Here is a 21,846-nt window from a genome sequence, read left to right as displayed (position 1 = left end):
GCCGGGTGAACTTCGTTTGACAATTCTCGGTGGTTAGTTTACATTGGAGTTACGTGAGTTTGAATGTAACAGATGGACACCAGTGGCACTCGAACTCACGCAACTGACAAAGTAAACAAAGCACCGAGAATTGTCAAACATGAACGTCATTTATCATGAGTTCATTGGTGTGCTCATCTTGTAGAACTCAATTCGGGACAAATGAACCGCCAAGTGTAGATCCCTTCAGAAGATTGAAAAGAAAACTCTCATTAAATATTAAAATTTGTAAATTTGCAACGCTTCGTCAATATTTCCTGGGAAACTTGGCTTAGACAACTGGGAAACTGGACTTGACAACTGAAGGATAATGAATGTTACTTCTCAGTACTGAATTCATAAGAAACAATTATGAACTTTTCACAAAAGAGACAAAATATAATTTTATAGAATCAATAACAGATCTCATATGGGTTTCATGAGAAAAACTTATGAAATTCTTTAACGCATATATTGGAGCGAAATCATAAGACTGTTTTATGAAATACATTATTTGTGCGTCTGTGGAGTGCATGAATAAAGATAAATGAATTCATAAGCCTGTCTATGACATTCGAAAGCGTTCAATGGCATCGTCAGAAGGCTGGTTCATATGCCGATACTTATGAAATCCTCAGATGCTTTTTGCTCAGTGTACGGTGACGAAAATTGTCCACCGATGAAACCCAACTTGGTCGTTTAATTAATCTGTCGACCTCGAAGCACCCGTTTTCGTCGGTCGACTCTGAAATTTATGAAATGTCAAATTTTCTATGGGGAAGGTATGTTAGGACCACTAGTACTTAAATCCAATAAAACACCAAGAATATTTTGAAAGAGTACTTAAAAGAATGTGAAACTACATAGAAATAGAAAGTACATTAAATCAAAAACATGCCAAAAATAACGACAAGGAAGCATGCATGCATAAGAAAAACCGGATTTTTTAGATGCTCCATAAAAATCCCAAAATAAATATATCTGAAGCATTGTTGATATGTTATTCTAACTTACATTTAAAATCAATAAAATTCCAAACTACTTTTTATGTTCTAAAATAGAGAGAATTTCGTAGTTTGTATGACATTTGCTGCGTAGCAAGTGTAATCAAAATGAGTGGTGGCAAGGTACGTGGTTTAATTTATTTTCCGGGAAATGGTATTCCGGGAAATGGTTTTCCGGGAAATGGAACATTCTGGGAAATGGTTTTTCCGGGAAATGGTACATTCCGAGAAATGGTTTTCTGGGAAATGGTACATTCCGGGAAATGGTTCTCCGGGAAATAGTACATTCTGGGATATGGTTTTCCGGAATATGGTATACCGGGAAATGGTATTCTGCGAAATGACGTACAACCGCATTAAACGATTGTATGTCATTTCCCGGAATGTACTATTTTGCGGAATATCATTTCCCGGAATGTCCCATTTCCCGGAATATCGCTTCCCAGAATACTATTTTCCGGAATGTACCATGTCCCGGAATACCATTTCCCGGAACGTACTTTTTCTCGGCAATATGTTATACTATTGAAATCTGAAGTACTTTAAGAACATTTGCATTTAGAACTATGCTACTACTCAAATATTTGTTTGGTTCCCTTCACAGCTTGTTTTTGCTCGCTGATCATGTTAATGAATTTGAAAAACTAATTCTCATGCATATGTAATTTTATTTGAAATCGAAGGTCTAGAAAATAGCTTATGCTAAAAAGAATTCGATATCAAAGAAGGTCGTAATTTAATTTAAAATTAATAGCATTTCAATAACATGCTAGGAAAATTTTAAAGAAGGCAAATCGATTTCATTGTAGTTATTGTATTTGAATCAATGAAGTTCTAAAACTATTTCCATCAAATTGATTTCCATTGATTTATTATTGTTCCAAAAAAGGCTAATTCACATAGAAATTTTAGGAAATGTTTTTATTTTTTTTTATCTAATCTTCTTTATTTTTACCTTTTATCTAATCTTCGTGAAAATCAGTCAACGTATTCAGGGCATTTTTAGAGTACTGTGATTGGTTATCATAAAATTGTTGCCAACGGTGTGAAAAAACATTGCCAAACCAATTTCAAAGATGGCCGCATTTCGAGACGCTGGAGAAAATAATTCAGAATATGCTGTGAATATTTCAAAGCTCGTGGTTTGAAGTGGATTTGAAAAAAACGCATTTGAAGTTTTTAGTACGCTTGGAGCTTACCTAAAAACGATAGGACAGAATTATTAGTATATACAATTAGGTATTCTGTTCGCCTTCCATTTTCTATTATATCATTTTATTTCAATAACAAAATTTCCAAATCTTAAAAATTCTACAGTGGTGTATTACCGAAGATTACCACGCGAAGGAATCGATTCGAAATAGTAAAAGAATTGAAAATATACCAGTTTAACTCAATCCGTAAAATTTGGAACGAATATGAGGCAAAATATAGGGATCTGTTAGTCAGGAATTAGACGGTCATGAATTTATGAAATTTATTCACCCCTTCACTACCTGCCGGGGGAAAATTGGAAAGTATTTGTTTCTATTTTGGTACCCATTTAATTCATTGATATCCCATCCATTTGAATGCTTTTTATTCCTCACTCAATTTTTTAAATCCTTCCATAAATTCATTTTATGATCAATTTAAATAAGTTTTCCTAAAATTGCGGAATTGAAAAGATTAAATCTTTAGAATGACAGTTTTGCAATCTTGACGCTATCTTGTTTTTTACCACAGTAACCACTCATGATAAAAAAATTGAAAATATTTTCAAGCAACTTTTCATTTCTGAAGTAGGTAAAATCTCCTACAACACAATTAGCTGCATAGCAGGTCTTCTAAAAATAAGTTTGGTCGGTGAGGTACGAGTTTTTTTTATTTTCCGGGAAATGGTATTCCGCGAAATGGTTTTTCTGGGAAATGATACGTTCCGGGAAATGGTACATTCCGGGAAACGATATTCCGGGATATGGTACATTCCGGGAAATAGTTTTCCGGGAAGTGGTATTCCGGGGAATGGTATAACGGGAAATGACGTACAACCGCATTAAACTATTGAAACGTGAAAGTTTGCGGTTAGGAGGAGGTATCTGGAAATAGAAGATCTTTGAAACATGCTGAAGTTAACGACAAATGTACACGCAGAGAAATAAAATAAAAATGATTGAAGAGGATTTTTTACATTTATTTTTCGCCATGCGTTGGTCGTTGTGAGTGCTAACATACAGTCCGCTACAGTGCAGTTACCTGGTTGTAAACTGGCGTTACGGTTATCTGAGTAGACCATTGTGAGCTAAATGGTTCAAAGGATGATGGTTTACATTGATAGGGTGACTACCTGTCACTAATTCTAAACTCAGCTTGCTGAGCGAGAGCACTTATACGAAATACATCGTATATAATGACTACGGACAAAAACGAAATTGAATCGCATTTCACCAAAAAAGAACTTCTGGTGTTTAATTGCTCTGGAGGTAAAGTTAAAATACTTCCATTCAAATTCTATTCATCATTTTAGTTAGGACCTGTTCGCTTAGTTATTTTCTTTTAAAGATCTATTTCAATTATATGATATTAATACTTTCTCCTTCAACTCGGTGAAAGTTAAGATTCTTTTTCAATTCCTTATCCATATTGCATCTTTGTCCAACTTACTGTTATGGAGAGACTCTTTTCAGAAGTACAAATACGTTATCAAACTATGTCGTCTCTTGAGATTTTTTCAGCTACCCTTTAGTTATCTGCGAAGTACCCTTACACCAAAATCAACAACTAATCTTTACCCCTTAACCCATGCTCATTTCAGGCGAGAAGAGAACGTGCAGCCGCAGCGGCTAAAGAAAAGGAAACAGCACTACAGAACGGTAGTGCCTCCAACGGAAGTCTCTCGTCCAACGGCAGTGCCGTACCAGCCACCAACGGACATCTACACGGGAAGAATGGTACGATCTACCATCACAGCAATGGCAGTGCCACCAGCAACGGTGGTTCGTTGCTATCCAACGGGGGCAACAAAACCACCGACTATTACGTGCGGGGTGATCTCCCGGCAGAGATCGAAATTACGCAACGACAGCCCAGCAGCCGCAATCCGGTCCAATAATAGCGAATTAGTACACCCTTCCCAATATCCTGCTTCTCCTCCCCAAATCATACTATCACAATCTGCTTTCCTCGAAAGTCATAAAACCAGACCGTGTTCCCATTCACGCACACACCCAACCGTTTCTATTGTTATTATTAATTAATTTATTATGAAAACTCTTCACTAATGCACGCACATCACTGATTTTTGTGTTTTGTTTTGCTGTACAGTGTTTCCGCTTCACTCTTCCAAAGACATCTTTTTTTCCTCCAAAATCACAGTGCTTTAAATCACAAAAAATCACTAACGAATGAAGAACCAAACAAAATTTTCTCCCTCCGATTTACATGCTTTCTCTCTCACACACAGAGACACATACATTAAGACTTGAAATTATCCCCCTCCCCTTCAATAGTAGGAATATATGTATTTAATTGGATCAAGAAAAGAAATTATGTCGTAGATGCTAGCTATAGAGAGAGAGAGAGAGAGAGAGAGAGAGAGAGAGAGAGAGAGAGAGAGAGAGAGAGAGAGAGAGAGAGAGAGAGCGAGAGAATGAGAATCAAACAGCCACCACTTTTGGACACAACAAACAAAAACATTTGGCAAAAAATAATAGGTGTAGCAGGAAGAGCTTCGCTAATAAAGCAGAAAACAATCAAACAAACAAACCCCATGCAATCAGTCATAATCACAACAAAATAGAAAGAGAGGAAGAAAGTTTACAAGTGAGAGTTGGAACAAAGAAAAAAAGTTGAACGCTTTTTATTGCATTACAAAAGAAACAGAATGTTACCTTTATTTATATTTTTAAATAAAGTTAGTAACTTGTGGCATGCGCAGAACAGGTTTGAGACAGCAGAAGGTAATAGAAGGTCTAGAAACAAGTTTGATGAGTGTTGTTTGAGTGCGGAATGGGCTCGAGAGTGCGCGACTGGCAAATATTCTACTTGTACATAGTTTAGCTAACCTAATGAACCTAGCGCGTAAGATTCAAAGTGAACACTGAGAATAAGAGGAAAAAAAGTGGTGAAGACTCCAAAATTAACGAAATAAAAAATAGTAACAAGACAAAAAAGCAGCAGCTAATTGTTGGAAATCTACTACTTCTTTCTAGGCGCTATACGCGTAGGTGCGTACTTTTGCGTTAAATGGTTGGTTGTCCTTCATAGCATTACGGATGTTTTCATTATAGTAATTCTTTATTTTTTCGGTAGCTTTATCTATTGTTCTGTGCGTCTGTGCACGGTGGTGTTACTGTCTTTCCCACCATTTATCGAAACAGTAAGATCAACACATAATATTCAGGGTTAGGAGAAAAAGAACCTAAACAAAACAAAGTTCAGAATATACATTAAAAGGTAAGGCGTTAGTTGGAGAGACAGCGCCCGTTAGGATTAAACATTAAAAAAAGAGAGAGAAAAGCGAAGGAAAAAACTCTAATGTGATTTCTTTATTTTTTTGTAAGGAAAACAAATGGTATGCTAAATATACTAGAACTAAAAAAAGCTCCATATTTAAGTTGCTGTAAGTATGCAAGCTCCAGTATGAAGCAGGCACATACAAACAAGACCGCCTACAGGGTATGCGCTGATATTTACACTAGAGCACACCGCACGTAAAGCAAAAGCTTTCTGGCAGAAAAGACCCAGAATAGCAAATCGTAAGCGACGACAAAAGGTGCTTGGAAAGAGAGGAAATGTTGACCTCAGAATACTAAAAAAACATACAAATAGGAATTGGTTTTTCTGTGTTTTCCCAGTGCTTTCTGGAGAATGAAACCAATTCAAACCTAATGTCTTGAAAGTGTAGCGGTATATGAACAAAATAAAAAATAAAGTGGAACCTTTCGGTGTTTGGGAATAATCAGTTCTAAAACTATCCATTTTGAGTCCCGCCCCATTGTGAGCATTAATGATCCCACGGCTAGTAAGTAGGCGTTAACCACTACATGTGTTCTATCTTTACCTGTCCGGCAGACCCAAGATGACAGGGTGGCCAAGGTGCTTCTATCATACTTTTGGTTTTTCTTCACGTAAACAGAAGCACCATTTGACCGTTGTATTCAACCTCAAAAATCTCTACATTGTTCCTAGGAACAAATACAATTTACGGATGCGTTTTTAAAGACAATTTCAATACATAGACAAATTTTCTGGTGGCTGAAACTGACGATTGTTTTTCGCGGTTTTCCAACATGCCGGTTCGTGTTTGGTTTAAGCTTAAAATTGTTTTTAAACAATTCGTGTGTTCGTTCTCGTTTGTATTTTATTTGTCTAGTGCACTTTATTTAGCCACCGAAATTGTGGAATCGTGTGTAAGTATAGTAGAATAAGATCCTTAACCTTAAGTCTTAACTAACAGCAGAGTGTGGTAAGTTTTGGTGTGCAATACCAATTTATCCATTGACTTTTCCTACAGTTCGGTGGTGCCTACCTAGTATACTGATAAGTTTATGTGAGTAGATAATGAATCCGAAAATAAGCAATCAAGGGCGATGAAATGGCACGTTCCGCGGGCAAATAGGGTGGGGGGGGGGGGGGTGTTCAAAAAAATGACGGCAGTAAATCGCCCAAATGTTTGAGATTGCCCCCCCCCCCCCCATTTGCTGGCAAATTGAAGGGCAAGTAGCGCACCCGAGTTGGAGAATAGCTCCGCGGAATAACTTATGCTGGATTGCAAGAGTACCATAAATGAGAATGGGATAGACTTGTTTTGCTCGAATCGTTTTTGTTCAAACTCTAAAGCATAGCAAAGCACGAACACCTGCACAAATCGTAGATGGAGTCGCAAAATTGAGCATATCCACTGCCATATCAGGGGCCCTATTCTCACAGTCACGTCACTTAGTGACTAGAGGCAAATATTGTTCTAGTCACTAGGTGACGTGACTGTGAGAATAGGGCCCCAGACCTCGCCACGATCTACAATGACGTGGACAAGCTCAACGCCACACACCTGGCCACTTCCTTACAAGCTTTTTTATTTTATAATAGTCCTATCATCTACTTAAGGAAAACGCTCGGAACCGAAACGGTTTTCGTAGATGGAGAAGACATCAAAAGGCGAAAAAAATATTATTGCTTGATACAGGATATTTAGAATATTTGGAAAAGATACATGAAACGGCCTCATCAGTATCTAGCATGCAAAGATCCTTACCCTATGTACTGCCAAAAACACGTTCCACGTTGCTTCCGGAAGTGGAATGGGCTACATGTCACTTTCTCTCTCTCTCTCTCTCTGCAGCTCAGTTTGATGCCCGAAACGCACATTTCACTTGATTTCGTGCGAATCGTCCTTCGATGAAACCGGATTTGGAATTACAGGTTCTATCATTTAATCGGGACAACTACAAATAGTCCCATCGAAGTCACAATTGAAAGACGATGACAACTAAATTTTTCACGGAGAGCAAAAATTACTCGTGTCTGCAGTCGACGATTGCTGCGATCATTCATCTTTGTTCAAACCAGGTATCTGCTACGCCGCCATGATTTCTATTAGGTTCTTTACGGACAGAGTTAACCTCACTGTTCTTGACAGTTCACTTGTACTGTTTACATGGACTTTGAAAAATTTGTGGACGACCAGATTCGCTCGAAGCAAATCGCAAAGAATTTTTCTAAGTCCATGTAAACAGTACAAGCAAATTGTCAAAAATGAACACTCGAGTGTGACGTCAGCGTAAAGTATTCAATATGCCAACATCTAAAACGTCGCGTTAGGGTCGATCCACAATCAACAATCAATTTTATTCCATACAATTTTGCGATAGTCGATTTCGTTTAATTTGTTGGTGCACCATGGTGTGAAATTTTTGTTATTCACCTCGTATATGGCACCCCTATCCCATTTGTATTGAGTTCTACAAGATGACGACACGAATGAACTCATGGTGAATAAAGTTCATGTTTGACAATTCTCGGTGGTTTGTTTACCTTGTCAGTTGCGTGAGTGCGAGTGCAACGGGTGCTCATCTATTACATTCGAACTCACGTAACTTCCATGTAAACAAACCACCGAGAATTGTCAAACGAAGTTCATCCGGCTCATTTTGTGGGGTTACGTCGGTTGGTGTAAAACCTAATTGAACTGACATGAAATCAACATCTCAGCGGGCACACAAATTATGGCCCCCACTGACAGTTCAAATTGCTCTGCTTGTTTTGCTCGAAGCTCGATTTTCACTAGTCAGATACCGTACGGCATAACTTAATTTTTAGACATTTGTTAAAAAGCGAAAATATTGGACAACTAATTGAAGAAATGTGTTGTTTTGGAGATGTCGGCGAATAACAAAAACTTTACACAATGGTGCACCAACAAATTAACCGAACTCGACTATCACAAAATTGTGTCGAATGAAATTGATTCTGTTTATTGTGGAACGACCCTAACGCGACGTTTTAGATGTTGGCTTTGAAATCATGGCGGCGTAGCAGATACCTGTTATTCACCGACATGTCCAAAACTACACATTTCTTGAATTAGCTATCCAATATTTTCGCTTTTTAACAAGTGTCAAAAAATTGAGTCATACCGTACGGTATCTGGCTAGTGAAAATCGAGCTTCGAGCAAAACAATTTGAACTGTCAGTGGGGCCTATAATTTGTGTGCCCGCTGAGATGTTGACTTACGTCAGTTCAATACAAATGGGATAGGGGTGCCATATACATGGTTCAAACTCTAAAGCATATTTAAAAAAAAGTTTTTTGTAAAGTTAAGTTCAGCAGGACATTCTTTCAATAAATCTAGCCAAATGATATTGTTGTTTTGCTTATATTTTGCTTTTTGTTATCTTCCAATGTAAATTGAGAAGAATCATTTACAAACCACTGCCAACTCTTTTGTTCTAATTGCCTGCACCGGGCACATCCCAGCTGGACCGCAGCTATCACTTCCAATTTCTGCTCTCTTGATCCCGCGACAATTCATTGCAACGCATGCTGCCGCAAGGATTTTTATACCCTCTTCCGATTGAGCTTTCAATGCAGATCTAATAAATCGTAGCTGAATTTCATATCAAGAATAGAGTAAACATCTGGTTCTATTTACAACGGATCACTGTTTGCTTCTTTCCTGTTCGGAATTAAACATTGACAATAATTAAAAAAATAATTAAAACGATGGAAAACGACTAAAATGGCATTTCTAAAGTCAGTAAGCTTAGGTGCTGCTGTTTATGTATGTGTGTGTGAGTCGTTTCGCAATTATCGTCTGCGGTCCCGTTCCCCATGCTTGGACGATCGATGCCGATCACTGGTCCCGTGCCGACTGTACTTGTCCCGTTTATCCATAATGCTGTGAGAGCTTCGATGATCCTTTCGGTATTCCTCTCGCTCGTAAGCACCTTTGTCGCGATGACGTTCCCGGTGGTAGTCTCGACTACGGTCCCGATCCCGCTCGCGATCACCACCCTTCGACGAGACACGCTCCCGTTCGCTACCGTTGATGTACCGATTGTCGCGCTCGTCTCGCCGGCGGTCGTACTTTTTCGCACTGAAACAAGAAGCAGCATAACTAATTAATAACAGTTATGTAAACAAACACACAAAAAAACTAACCTCTTTTTGTACTTCGGTGGTGATTCGGGCGTGGCTGAACGGGATCGCGAGTAATGTTTGGACTTCTTTTTGGCAGATGGCTTGGAGGGTGTTCGCGACCGGTGCCGTGTCTTTTTAGGCTTACGAGATACGCCCTTCTCGTTGTAGTGAGACGGTGACTGTTCGGCAGCAGAGGAACGCGAGCGTGATCTTGAAGCAGTACGCGAGCGCGATCTAGTTTTGGAGTGCGATGATCGTGACGGTGAATGTGATCTGGAGCGGGACGCTGTTCGTGAACGGGATCTAGATCGAGAACGAGGCGACCGTGAGCCTGATTTAGAGTGCGATTTCTTGCCGTCTTTGTCGTTGTTGTTGTTTCCATTATTATCGCTACTGACTGTTACGGGGAGGGTACGCGAGAAGAAACCTCCCCATGCGTTGTGCGATCCATTGTTTCGGTCCACCATAGTGACCGTCGGAGGTGTATTTGTTTCCGATCGATCTTTCTTCTTTTGATCCTGGTATTTTTTCTTCAGACTATCTACCGCTTCCTCCAGTGATTCGGCATTCGGCTTTTTCCGCTTGTAAAGTGTCATTATTCGATAACAAACATCCAGCATGTCGTCTTCGCTAACGCGAAATATCAGAAACCATGCTGGTTGGCTTGGCAGTGGAATGTTTTGTTTCCGGGCTGTCAAGTAGATACATGCGCACGCGATCGTTTCCGGCTGATACCGCACAAAGACGTCCGTCCGAAATGAGTCGTTCATGAAATTCCACGCCATCTGCATCATGTTCTGGTGTTTCTCCAGCTCCAAGTACTTCAGGTACATCACAATCAACTTGTGCGGATGCTTGACGTGAACGCAAAATCCAAGCTCCTTCAGTACCCGCCGTTCTGCTTTGATCACCTGAGATTTCAGATTGATGTAATGCTGGTCCAAAATCATCGGCACCAGCGGTCTAGATAAACACGACGAGGAAGACGAGAAAAGAAAAAAAAGAAAACCATCATATAGGCTTACGCTGCTCTCTAGCTCTTTCGGTGGGTGTCCCCCAGAACGCGCTTCTTGAACCGGTTGCTGCTCCCACAAGGCCTCGATCTTCTCGCCGTGTTTGTGTCTGTTATGTGTTCGCGCTGTTTATCCCCCCTCTGATGTGGTTTGATGTTACTAGCAGACGACACGCTCGGTTACACGCGAAGAGATCCTTATGCCAGGTGGTGCGGGGCAAGACAAATGCAACACGCCGTCCAAGCCGCCTTAAAAATGTAATTGTGCAAAACTCTGTATCCTAATTGTATCGAGCTGAAACGGAAAGGGGTTAGCACATGTACATTCCATCTTACCAACGACGACACCGGACGGGGGAGAGGGAGCGGCACCTGAAAAACAGAAGATATTGATAAATGGATCCAACTCAGGGTGTGTGAGGGGAAGGGACGTATTCAAAGAACTATTGTCAATGCATGTAAAAAAAGTTTTGAAGTTACAGTCCCCAACTTGTCAGCGAAGTTTTCAAACTGTCGTTGGAGTAATCTACAATCTTCAGGGTGAGAAGAAACATGTAACCTATTGACGAAATCTGCGATTTTTGTTCAAAGGGGGGAGTAAAGGAAAATTTCAAAATCGACTTTGTATTTTTGATGCCAAATGACTTTAAACTGCATGAAACGTCGAGATTTGATGTAAACTCGAAAAAAAAATCTTGACGAAAACCAACTTTTTTCGACTTTTTTGTTCAAAGGGGGGAAATTTCCAAATCGAGCAGGTATTATTAATGCCAAATGACTTTAAAATGCATAAAGCATCAAAATTTGATGTTATATCGAAAAAATTTTTTTAACGAAAATTGGCTTTTTTTGACGATTTTTGTTCAAAGGGGGGAGTAAAGGAAAATTTCAAAATCGACTTTGTATTTTTGATGCCAAATGACTTTAAACATGAAAGCATGAAACGTCGAGATTTGATGTAAACTCGAAAAAAAATTTTTGACGAAAACCAACTTTTTTCGACTTTTTTGTTCAAAGGGGGGGAAATTTCCAAATCGAGCAGGTATTATTGATGCCAAATGACTTTAAAATGCATAAAGCATCAAAATTTGATGTTATATCGAATAAAATTTTTTAACGAAAATTGGCTTTTTTTGACGATTTTTCTTCAAAGGGGGGAGTAAAGGAAAATTTCAAAATCGACTTTGTATTTTTGATGCCAAATGACTTTAAACTGCATGAAACGTCGAGATTTGATGTAAACTCGAAAAAAAAAATTGACGAAAACCAACTTTTTTCGACTTTTTTGTTCAAAGGGGTTGAAATTTCCAAATCGAGCAGGTATTATTGATGCCAAATGACTTAAAAATTCATAAAGCATCAAAATTTGATGTTATATCGAATAAAAATTTTTAACGAAAATTGGCTTTTTTTGACGATTTTTGTTCAAAGGGGGGAGTAAAGGAAAATTTCAAAATCGACTTTGTATTTTTGATGCCAAATGACTTTAAACTGCATGAAACGTCGAGATTTGATGTAAACTCGAAAAAAAAAATTGACGAAAACCAACTTTTTTCGACTTTTTTGTTCAAAGGGGTTGAAATTTCCAAATCGAGCAGGTATTATTGATGCCAAATGACTTAAAAATTCATAAAGCATCAAAATTTGATGTTATCTCGAAAATTTTTTTTAACGGAAATTGACTTTTTTTGGCGATTTTTGTTCAAAGGGGGGAGTAAAGGAAAATTTCAAAATCGACTTTGTATTTTTGATGCCAAATGACTTTAAACTGCATGAAACGTCGAGATTTGATGCAAACACGAAAAAAAATTTTTGACGAAAACCAACTTTTTTCTACTTTTTTTGTTCAAAGGGGGGGAAATTCCCAAATCGAGCAGGTTTCTGCTGGTCGAAGTTAAATTCGCGAACCAGTACTCCAGTTGGCCAAGTGAACGCTCTGTGTGCTACGCCCTGTAGTTCACTCGGAAGGAAACAAAATTGAGTTTCGTGAGATCATCATTCTTCTTGACCAACAAGATTGCTTTGGGTGTATCGCTAATTCCCAGGCATTCTTGGGTCATAGCGACGATATCATCCACTGTATGATTCGGATCGAGGCGGCCCAGATAGACCCAGAACTGTTCCCGCTCATCAGCAACTGTTCTGATTTCCTGCTGCATTTCTCGAGTACCACAGACAGCGGCTGCAGAGGCGCGAATTTTAGCATAATTCTCGCGACTTCTTTTTGGAGTGGGTAGATCCCCCGGAAGTCGCTCGACAGACAGCCCCCTTTGAGCTACAGGATCAGAATTAGCCGGAAATGTGTCTCAATGCGGTTCGCGAGAGATTAGACACGACTGCGCTCAGGTTATATAATGCCTCGCACATTTTTTTAGTGTCCACGATGGAAGCAGCGGAATCGGTGTCCTCCATCCACTAATTGAAACTGAAAGCACAATTGTCGCACAGCCAGTACAAGTTCTTATTAAATCAAGACAACAAATCCAGAGCAGATCGCTGCATACCAGGAATGCAAGTGCGGTGAAATACTGATCCACAAATGCCACCTGTAATTTTCTCGATTCCATTAACAGGAGAGTCACATGTTATACAAGCAGAATTCATTGCCACTTTCAATCCGCCTTTTTGACGTGTGGGAAGCACTTTCCGCTACTCGCCAGCATACAGTGAGCTGAGTGCGTTGTGTGTAAAATGTAGTGGGTGCAGTAATGTAAACAATATTACGAGAAAAATGAAAATATCACTACAGAATCTCGCTTCAAATACACAAACCCACACAAAACAGTTTCCTACAGTCTTAGAGCACCAGCGGCTGCTCGTTTAGTGAGCCATTTGCGCGACTTCTGGAGGGTTAAATCTATTATAGATTTCTCGAGTTCTGATGGAACGATATTCGGCCGTGACAGAAATATCGAAAATTATACCTAATAAGCTTCGTGTGGTGGTAGATAATTTAAAGCAGGCAAATGATATTGCAGGCTACGGACCTTTTATGAATGAGTACAAAGTATATGTACCAGTTAATCCTATTGAAATCTGTGGGGTCGTCTACGAGTCGAGTTTAAATTGCGCAGATCTGCTGACACATTGGCACATTGACACACAGAATAGCTACGCTATTTACGAATTTGTCTGGTTACGAATGCGTCTCTGATGACCCCCAGGAGGGAATCTTCAGCTGCGCATAGCTTCGAAAAGCAATGGTAAAAAGAGAAACATGTCCTCTCCTAAGCTTCGTTGTGAAAGCGTGTCATTTTAGTCCTCCAAAGATAACTGCTTTAGGAAGTACTGGTGCGAAACCGAAGCAGGTAGTTGCTACTCTCAGAAACCTGAGCACTGAAAAGGAGCCCCCAGCAATTCCTAAGACATCACAATTCTGAAGTTTTCCCATATTTCAGCCAGATAAAAAAAACAGCAGCGCCTAATGCCCTAATAAAATTCTGATATTGTGGACCGTATTTTTACAGTTTTAAACATTTTTGACCCTCATAAAAGCTTTCTCATGAGCTTTCACTCCGCAGTCAAAACATTCTTGGTGCTGTTGACTGCCAAATGGCTCCTGCTTTCAGCGATTATATCGTTCGATGGCTAATCCATCAAACGAGGTAAGGGATTCGATGACTGTTCTATAGTGGAATTGCCGAAAAACAGTCTGGTTTCTCCTCCTACTATAGCAGGGCACGCAATCAAGTCTACCCGTGTGCTGCTTTGTCCATTAGCCAACGAAAAAATGTCGTTCCTTCCACCTAGTGTGTGAAATGTGAACAAACAATGAGTGAGTTTATTTTCCGATGAGATCAAACTGTGTTGCTATTGAATTTTCAGAATGTCCAGTAAGACCATCGATTCGTGAAGTGAAGCAATTGTTGAAGGTGGATATGAAGCTCAACGTATCAGAAGTGAATGCGGTGCAGTTCCACCATTTACGTCATGCGGTACTGATTATGATCAAAACCATTATCCAAGCAGAATCATTTGCTTCGCAGAACAACTTGAAACACACTGTCGAATGTAATACCATTTTATACAGCATAAATTGACGATGACACTATTCAAGTAAAGCAACATGACCTTGCACCGAGTACTAATGCTAGCGTTATTAAATAACCTACCTCACTTACAAGCTCTACCGGATGGGTTACCCGCTAGCTATCGACAGTAAGCGACGTTAGAAATGCGAATGAAAAGTTTGAAGAAAGTCTACAAAAGTAGTTATTGGTGTAGGTTCGTTGACGGATTAACGAGAGAAACATCGAAGGGGCCAAGGGTCGGCGTATGCGAAACCAGAACAGTATTAACGGGTGAATTACATATTCAAATCGAGGTTTGTCCAGATTCCGCTCAAGCACAGAAGATCTACCGCGCAGTTCCCTCCTGCGATACCGCGAACGGAACACCTTTTTCGATGGTAGAGTTCTCACTTGTTCTCTTATCATATAACAATAAAGCCCCAGGGTTTATTGTTTCTTGAGGGTAACATTGTCCCTCATGACTAGAGGCAAATTAACACACTTAATTTTTTCTGTCGAATCTCAGCTTTTTTGCATCATTTGCCGAAATTTCAACAACTGAGATCTCGGCTAACAATTTTTTTTTGCTGAGATATCAGTAAAGGTGACGTTTGATAACTGAGACTCGGATAATATTTCGCCGAAAATTAGTAGAAAATTGTTGGGAAGCACCTTCTTTCAGCTTCGGCTCCTGCACCGATACACCTGGAGATTACCGCAACAAACAGAGACGCAAATTGATCATGTTCTGATTGAAGGACGGCACTTCTCGGACATTATCAACGTAAGGACCTATCGGGGCGCTAACATCGACTCGGACCACTATCTGGTGATGGTTAAACTGCGTTCAAAACTATCCGTAGTGAACAGTGTAAGATACCGGCGCCCGCCGCGGTATAACCTGGACCGACTGAGGGAAACCAACGTCGCGACAACGTACGCGCAGCATCTTGAAGCAGCGCTGCCACCGGAGGAGGAGCTCATCGATGCTCCCCTTGAGGACTGCTGGACCAGGACTAAAGCAGCCATCAGCAGCACTGCGGAGAGCGTCCTGGGATAAGTACAGAGTAGTCGACGGAACAATTGGTTCGATGGCGAGTGCCAAGAGATATTGGACGAGAAGAATGCAGCACGCGCAGCGATGTTGCTTCAAGCCACTCGTCAGAACGTGGAGTCATTTCGACGGAAGCGAAAACAGTAGACTCGTTTTTTTCAGGACAAAAAGCGCCGCCTGGAAGTCTGAGAGAGAGGAAATGGAGCTGCTGTATCGCTCTCAGGAAACGCGGGCGGTTTTCAAGAAGCTGAATAACTCGCAACGGTTTTGTGCTGCGGGCCGAAATGTGTAGAGACAAGGAAGGTGGCATCTTGACAGACGAACGTGAGGTGGTCGAAAGGTGGAAGCAGTACTACAATGCACATCTGAATGGTGACAATCGGGCGTTCGAGGAGGACGATTATGTCAGTGTCGCAGCCGGCGGGGATGTACGACCAAATCTTTACTATACGGCAAATCCTCCAAAAATGCCGCGAATACCAGGTCCCGACACATCACCTGTTCATCGACTTTAAAGCCGCATATGACACGGTGGACCGTATAGAGCTATGGAAAATGATGGACGAGAACGACTTCCCTGGGAAGCTGACAAGACTGATTAAAGCTACGATGGATGGTGTAAGGTGTTGTGTCAAAATTTCGGGCGGCCTCTCGGGTCCGTTTGAAACACGCAGGGGACTAAGACAAGGCGATGGGTTGTCCTGCCTGCTGTTCAATATAGCGGTGGAAGGTGTAATGCGAAGAGCGGGGTTCAACATGCGGGGCACGATTTTCACGAGGTCCGGACAGTTCGTGTGCTTCGCTGACGACGTGGACATAGTCGGTAGAAACAAGGAGACGGTAGCAGATCTGTATACCCGACTGGAGCACGAAGCAGCACGATAAATGTGTCTAAGACGAAGTACATGCTGGCGAAACGTGGACAATGCTCGAGGAGGATCTGCAAGCACTTGAAGTCTTCGAAAGAAGGGTGCTGAGAACATCTTCGGTGGTGTGCAGGAGGATGGCGTGTGGAGGAGAAGGATGAACCACGAACTTGCGCGACTCTATGGTGAGCCAAGTATCCGGAAAGTAGCGCAAGCTGGAAGGGTACGGTGGGCGGGGCATGTTGTGAGGATGCCGGACAACCCCACCAAGTTGGTTTTCACCTCCAACCCGGCAGGTACAAGACGGAGAGGAGCGCAGCGTGCCCGGTGGCTGGACCAAGTGGAGCAGAACCTAGCGAGTATCGGGCAACTGAGATGTTGAAGACAAGCAGCAACTGAGCGAGTGACGTGGCGGAATATTGTGGAACAGATTAAATCATGTTAATATGATGTATAATCAGGAAATATAATACGGCTGTTGGGAAATTACCGAACTGAAATTAGTGTGACGGTCATCGCCATCCAAAAACCAGGAAAACCAGCTTCCGGACACAACTCGTGTCGACCGATTGCAATGCTGTCCTGTATTCAAGTTGTTCGAGAAAATGGTATTGTTTCGCCTCGACAATTGGACTTACTTTCCGAAACACAATTTGGCTTCCGCAAAGGCAAAAGGACGAACGATTGACTTGCGTTGCTCATAACAGAAATTCAAATGACCCATGCTAATAAATAGCAGATGGCATCAGTTTTCTTGGATATTAAGGGGGCTTTTGATTCAATTTCTATCAACATTATTTCTGGGAAGTTGCAGCAGCACTGATTTAAAAAAAAACTGATATTTAAAATGTAAAACAAAAACACATTTAAGCTAACGCAAACGCGTCTTATCAAATAAACGAATTGAAAAAATAACCTTATTGAGGTGACACATTCCAAGGCTTTTTAGTGGATAAGGTCTAGCAGAAGTCGAGATAACATTTCCTTCAAGTAGACTACAGACTACTTGAAACAAGAACTTTGGTAAACGCACTGTAGGTAGCACCCGAACGAAGTGCCAATTTCAATATTATCAGCACTCTTGATGTCGACACTATACAAAACGACCTGTTCGTCATTCCGGAGAGCTGACTGCGCATGACTAACTAGTGGAAATAGAGCATCCATCGTTCCCTTGCCTTTGCGAAATCCACGTATCTCTAGTGGAAGTAAATGTTTGCTTTCCAGATTGAAGCAATTCGTATAACCTTTCGAAAACATGACGCCAATGCTATCGGGCGAAATGCCAGAACATTTCCTGGTTGCATTCCATGTTTGGGAATAGTAACTAGGCGGAACACCTTCTAGCATTCGGAAATAGTACCACTACAGTATAACTGATTGTAAATACTAAGAAGTTTATGCACTTCGTGGATCTTGACTAATGACTAATGATCGAGTATGGAATGGCAAGTAACAATGCCCAATTTCATTACGGCTTGATGTTCAGGAAGAGTAAACCTAGTCGATCTCGCGCGTACTGTTAGCAACATTCATCATGAACATTAATGACGGCCTCTTATTTGAGCTAGGTGCTAGCCGATTTAGCAGTTCTTGGAATGCTGGTGACTTCCACTTGACGAGAAGTACAATTAAGGCTTAATTACATTAGAAGAGAATAAACTCATAAGCAACAAGAACGAGAGGTATGGAAACTTAACTGAATTTTATGTAATCTTTCGCAAAATGGGTAGTTAAAAAAGGACATACCTGTAGCTTTCCACCGTCAGTATTTCTTCATCATTCCTATTCCTTCGTATAATCTGTAAAATAGGTCTGTTAAAAAATCGAACTCTCGTGTGCGAACCACCTGATACAAAATAATTACTTATCGTTTGAAGTTGCGCCGCTTCGGTCCAGTTTGCAATCGCTCGTGTAATAGGAATGACATCCACATGATCTTACCACTGCTCTGCCGGTTGCAAATAACGATAAGTTTTTTTTGGATGTCCGTCACCTCACCTCACGCATCAAATAAAATAATAAAGAATACAGTAACGTAAAACACTGTGGCACAATACAGACCTATCTGAATCTTTCTTTAACATTAATGGTAGTTGTTGATTCCACCTGGCACTAAGATGACAAGCATCCAAAAAAACCCTCATCGTTATTTCCAATCCGTCTTACTTTGAGCCAATCTGCACACCTCTCCATCCTTCCGGTTTGCAGCCCCCGCTCCAGCACAATTTGTTTTATGAATTCGTATTTTTACTAACACAAACACTTTTCGTTACATTTCATTTAAACAAAGATACCGAGTTTTGCACAATACATTTTTTGTAGGAAGTTTGGCTTTAGTTTTGTTTTGAGTAAGATTGCGTCTTACCTACAAAACTATAATTGAAATAGATTAATAAAGCGTGCTCGTTCAATTGGGGAACTGTACGGTAGACAGCTGGTGTACGGGTCGTCACCGAATACTTACTTCTGTCCTCGGACCTGTTTGATGTGATGGAACACATTGATCACATCCCGGATGCGCCGGGGCGCTTCCTCGATCTTCGACGCCAAACAGACGCAACTCATCGCCGTCGCTTCCATGCTGTGCCGCACAAAGGACTTGGAATAGAAGAAGCGCTGGAACAGTACCTGTCCGGTTGCCATCGCCACCTGTGTGATTGCATACGAATGCGTTTGGGTGTTTCGTTTCGCCAAGTGCACAAAAGGGATTGATAGAGAAAAAAGCGGGAAGAGGGAGCAAAAATATGGTTATTTAGTGTTCAAACGGATCCGTTGGTCGATTGAATTCGAAATGTATGCTAGTAGGTTTGTTCCAGTACCGAGAAAAACTGAAAGTACTCCTGAGCAAGTTGTTCCTGTATTTTATTTTTTCTGCTGGTAGCAAACCGGAGTATAAAGGATTTTGTTTGCTATGGAGCAATTGGGAACAAGAAGCGTGTACTGGAACAAAACTAGTGGCAACCTGTGCCAACATGAACAATATCAAAGGTATGAAAAACAGAGTTCAGAACTACTTTTTATCCATAACCATAGGTAACGTCCAATTTCTTCCACAATGTTTTTTTCTTTTTGAATATTCATCATAACCAGAGAGTTTGTTTCATTGTAATTAACACTCGTTCTAGCTACAATTAAGCTGCCGGAACTAATCGTCGGTATAAAGCCACTTACGATTACAGGTTCATCGTAGGAATTTTCATATCGCTCACACCACCAATATGTTACGTAAACCCAAATTGATTCTAATAAAAATGTTATGTTGATGAAATTAAAACGAAAAAATAGCATTCGTTCAAGCATTCCAACAAACTTGTGTCGTTATCCATCAGAATGAATCAACATCGAACATCCCACATTCAGACAATCACGCATCCATCATCACACAATCCAAAATGGCGACGACTGGCAACAGCTGGGAAAACGATTGCAAAACGCTAGCCTATTTTCTCACCTGGGGCAGCTTCAGCAGGATCCCGGCCGTCTGAATAAGCTCACAGCCCAGTATCCGGAGGTCAATTTCTGTTTCCCGTTCCAGTCCATCGGCCAGGGAAGGCGTCAGCTCAAATTTCGACTCCGGTAGGAGGCAGTTTTCCAATGTGAGAACGATTTTTCCATACGAACGTTCCTTGGACTGTGACCCTGACGAAGACGTTGGCTGCTGCTTTGTCGACATTTCCGCACTCGGGGGAACCGCGGCTGACGCCTTTGCCGTGCTCATTCCACTACTGCGGTCTAGCACTTCCGATTGAAACACTTTTCCAGCGATTCGGGAAATTTATTACTGGACAAAAAGCGAAAAAACGAACTGGGAAATACGCTGAGCTGCTGCAGCACACACGCACCTTTTGCACTCTCACTGCTCGCGAAATGATGAAAAAAGAAAAAAACGGTGACTCGATTCGATCACAGTTGATGTTTGACAACTCTGTCGATTATGCACAACGCCGTATAAATAGGTGAGGTAGCAGCAGATCTCATCGGTATGCTTACCCACTAAACGAAAAGACGGCCAGGCAGATTAAACTATATGCTGGTGATCGGTAGGCTATTGAAACTTCATTTTTGGCTACCCACCATTTACTGTAAAAAACAGAAACAAGAGCCAGATAAAAAAGTATGCTATCGACGAATAAATAAAGTTCTGTGTGTACGTGAGAGAAAGTAACGTAAGTTTCGTGTTACGATTTCAGGTTACCTACTGCTAGGTAATGCAAGTTCTCCGTGTACATTACAATAACTATTTGCAATCAATGTAATAAATTGGTATTCGCGACGAACAAGTGGAAAGTCAGAGACAAAAGCCTTATTATTACCGGATTTCACGACTGAAGCAACCAAATGGCAAATGGCAACAATTCGTGGCACAAGTGGCTCAGTCATTTGAATGACAAAAAAACTCAAGAAGCTTAAGCAAATGGCAGATGAGCTCGATTTCGTGAATGAAGTACTCGTGGATTGCGAATCGTGTATTTTATTCAGAAATTTCTTAAAACCAAGGTGGGCAATATACGAATTTCTTTAAACTTATTATAAATTCAGGGAGACAAAACCAACAAGGAAAGAAAAAGGATGTAACCTGTATATTTAAAGTTTTCGAAAATGGTTGATCGACAGTATACAAGAGAACCAAAATGTCACAGACTAGAACGTTGGGTGGTCTTCCTTGGGTCCGTAAGGAATTTTCTAAAAGGGAGAAAGCACCGCGATTAAAGCATAGTAACATATGAACTAGTTAGTAAAAAAAAAGTAGTTAAAGATTCAATTTCTGCTAGCTGAGCTGTGTCATGCTATCAGCTATCCGTGTGTGCGGAACGAAAAAATCTATAAGTAGTTCAATCACAATAGGATCGATGCGGCACCGATAGCTTAGTGTCGATTGAATGCATGCGTCACGGCTTGATGGTAGCAGAAGAAGAAAAGAATGATCGTTCTAGGCGAGTATTTGTGAAGAATTTTTTGCGGCGGTAAAGCATGATAATGAGTTATATTCTATTAATGACCATGCGGTAGACTTATGCTCAACTCCTTCTTAGCCGAATGCATAGGCTTCTTCACATTTCCTTTCGATTATGTCCATATAAGCCTGCCTTGTCCTAATTTTCCGTTATAAGTTTATAACTGATTTGCTCTAGAATATCTATCCGTCTTTCAATTTCATTTATTTCGTTTTTCCTTGTCCTGAATTGGCCGAAAATAGCCAACAAAATCTATACAGCTCGAAGTATTGTTTACAAGCGTGCAAAACCATTTTACCAAAAA

General features: G+C 40.7%; 2 protein-coding genes across 5 annotated transcripts in view; one reads left to right on the top strand and one right to left on the bottom strand.

Annotated features, from left to right (window-relative positions):
* LOC131676782 (elongation of very long chain fatty acids protein AAEL008004) overlaps positions 1-4,664 on the top strand; it is a 153,058-nt gene extending 148,394 nt beyond the window's left edge. For all 4 annotated transcript variants that reach the window (XM_058956090.1, XM_058956089.1, XM_058956087.1 and 1 more), the window contains one exon: positions 3,817-4,664. In XM_058956090.1, coding sequence (XP_058812073.1) covers positions 3,817-4,113 — 297 coding nt within the window. In that variant the 3' untranslated portion in view covers positions 4,114-4,664. The remainder of the gene's footprint in view (positions 1-3,816) is intronic.
* Positions 4,665-8,862: 4,198 nt separating this feature from the next.
* Positions 8,863-20,471, bottom strand: LOC131676781 (cyclin-L1). The gene is made up of 4 exons (XM_058956086.1): positions 20,039-20,471; positions 19,052-19,236; positions 9,664-10,605; positions 8,863-9,598 (listed from the first exon to the last, which is right to left on the bottom strand). Exons 1-4 carry the CDS (start codon positions 20,303-20,305, stop codon positions 9,310-9,312), a joined length of 1,683 nt encoding a protein of 560 aa, XP_058812069.1. The 5' UTR covers positions 20,306-20,471; the 3' UTR covers positions 8,863-9,309.
* Between the last annotated feature and the right edge of the window lie 1,375 nt (positions 20,472-21,846).

This window comes from Topomyia yanbarensis, chromosome 1, assembly GCF_030247195.1.
Source record: "Topomyia yanbarensis strain Yona2022 chromosome 1, ASM3024719v1, whole genome shotgun sequence".
In the NCBI taxonomy this organism is placed as follows: domain Eukaryota; kingdom Metazoa; phylum Arthropoda; class Insecta; order Diptera; family Culicidae; genus Topomyia; species Topomyia yanbarensis.
Note: the sequence above shows the minus strand (reverse complement) of the source record. Positions and strands in the feature narration are given on the sequence as shown.

Coding starts and splice junctions, on each gene's coding strand:
- LOC131676781 (XM_058956086.1), bottom strand. CDS start 20,305: ATGAGCACGGCAAAGGCGTCAGCCGCGGTTCCCCCGAGTGCGGAAATG. Junction 10,606..19,051: donor AAACAGGTCCGAGGACAGAA/GTAAGTATTCGG, acceptor GTGTTTATCTAG/ACCGCTGGTGCCGATGATTT. Junction 9,599..9,663: donor CCACCGAAGTACAAAAAGAG/GTTAGTTTTTTT, acceptor TTCTTGTTTCAG/TGCGAAAAAGTACGACCGCC.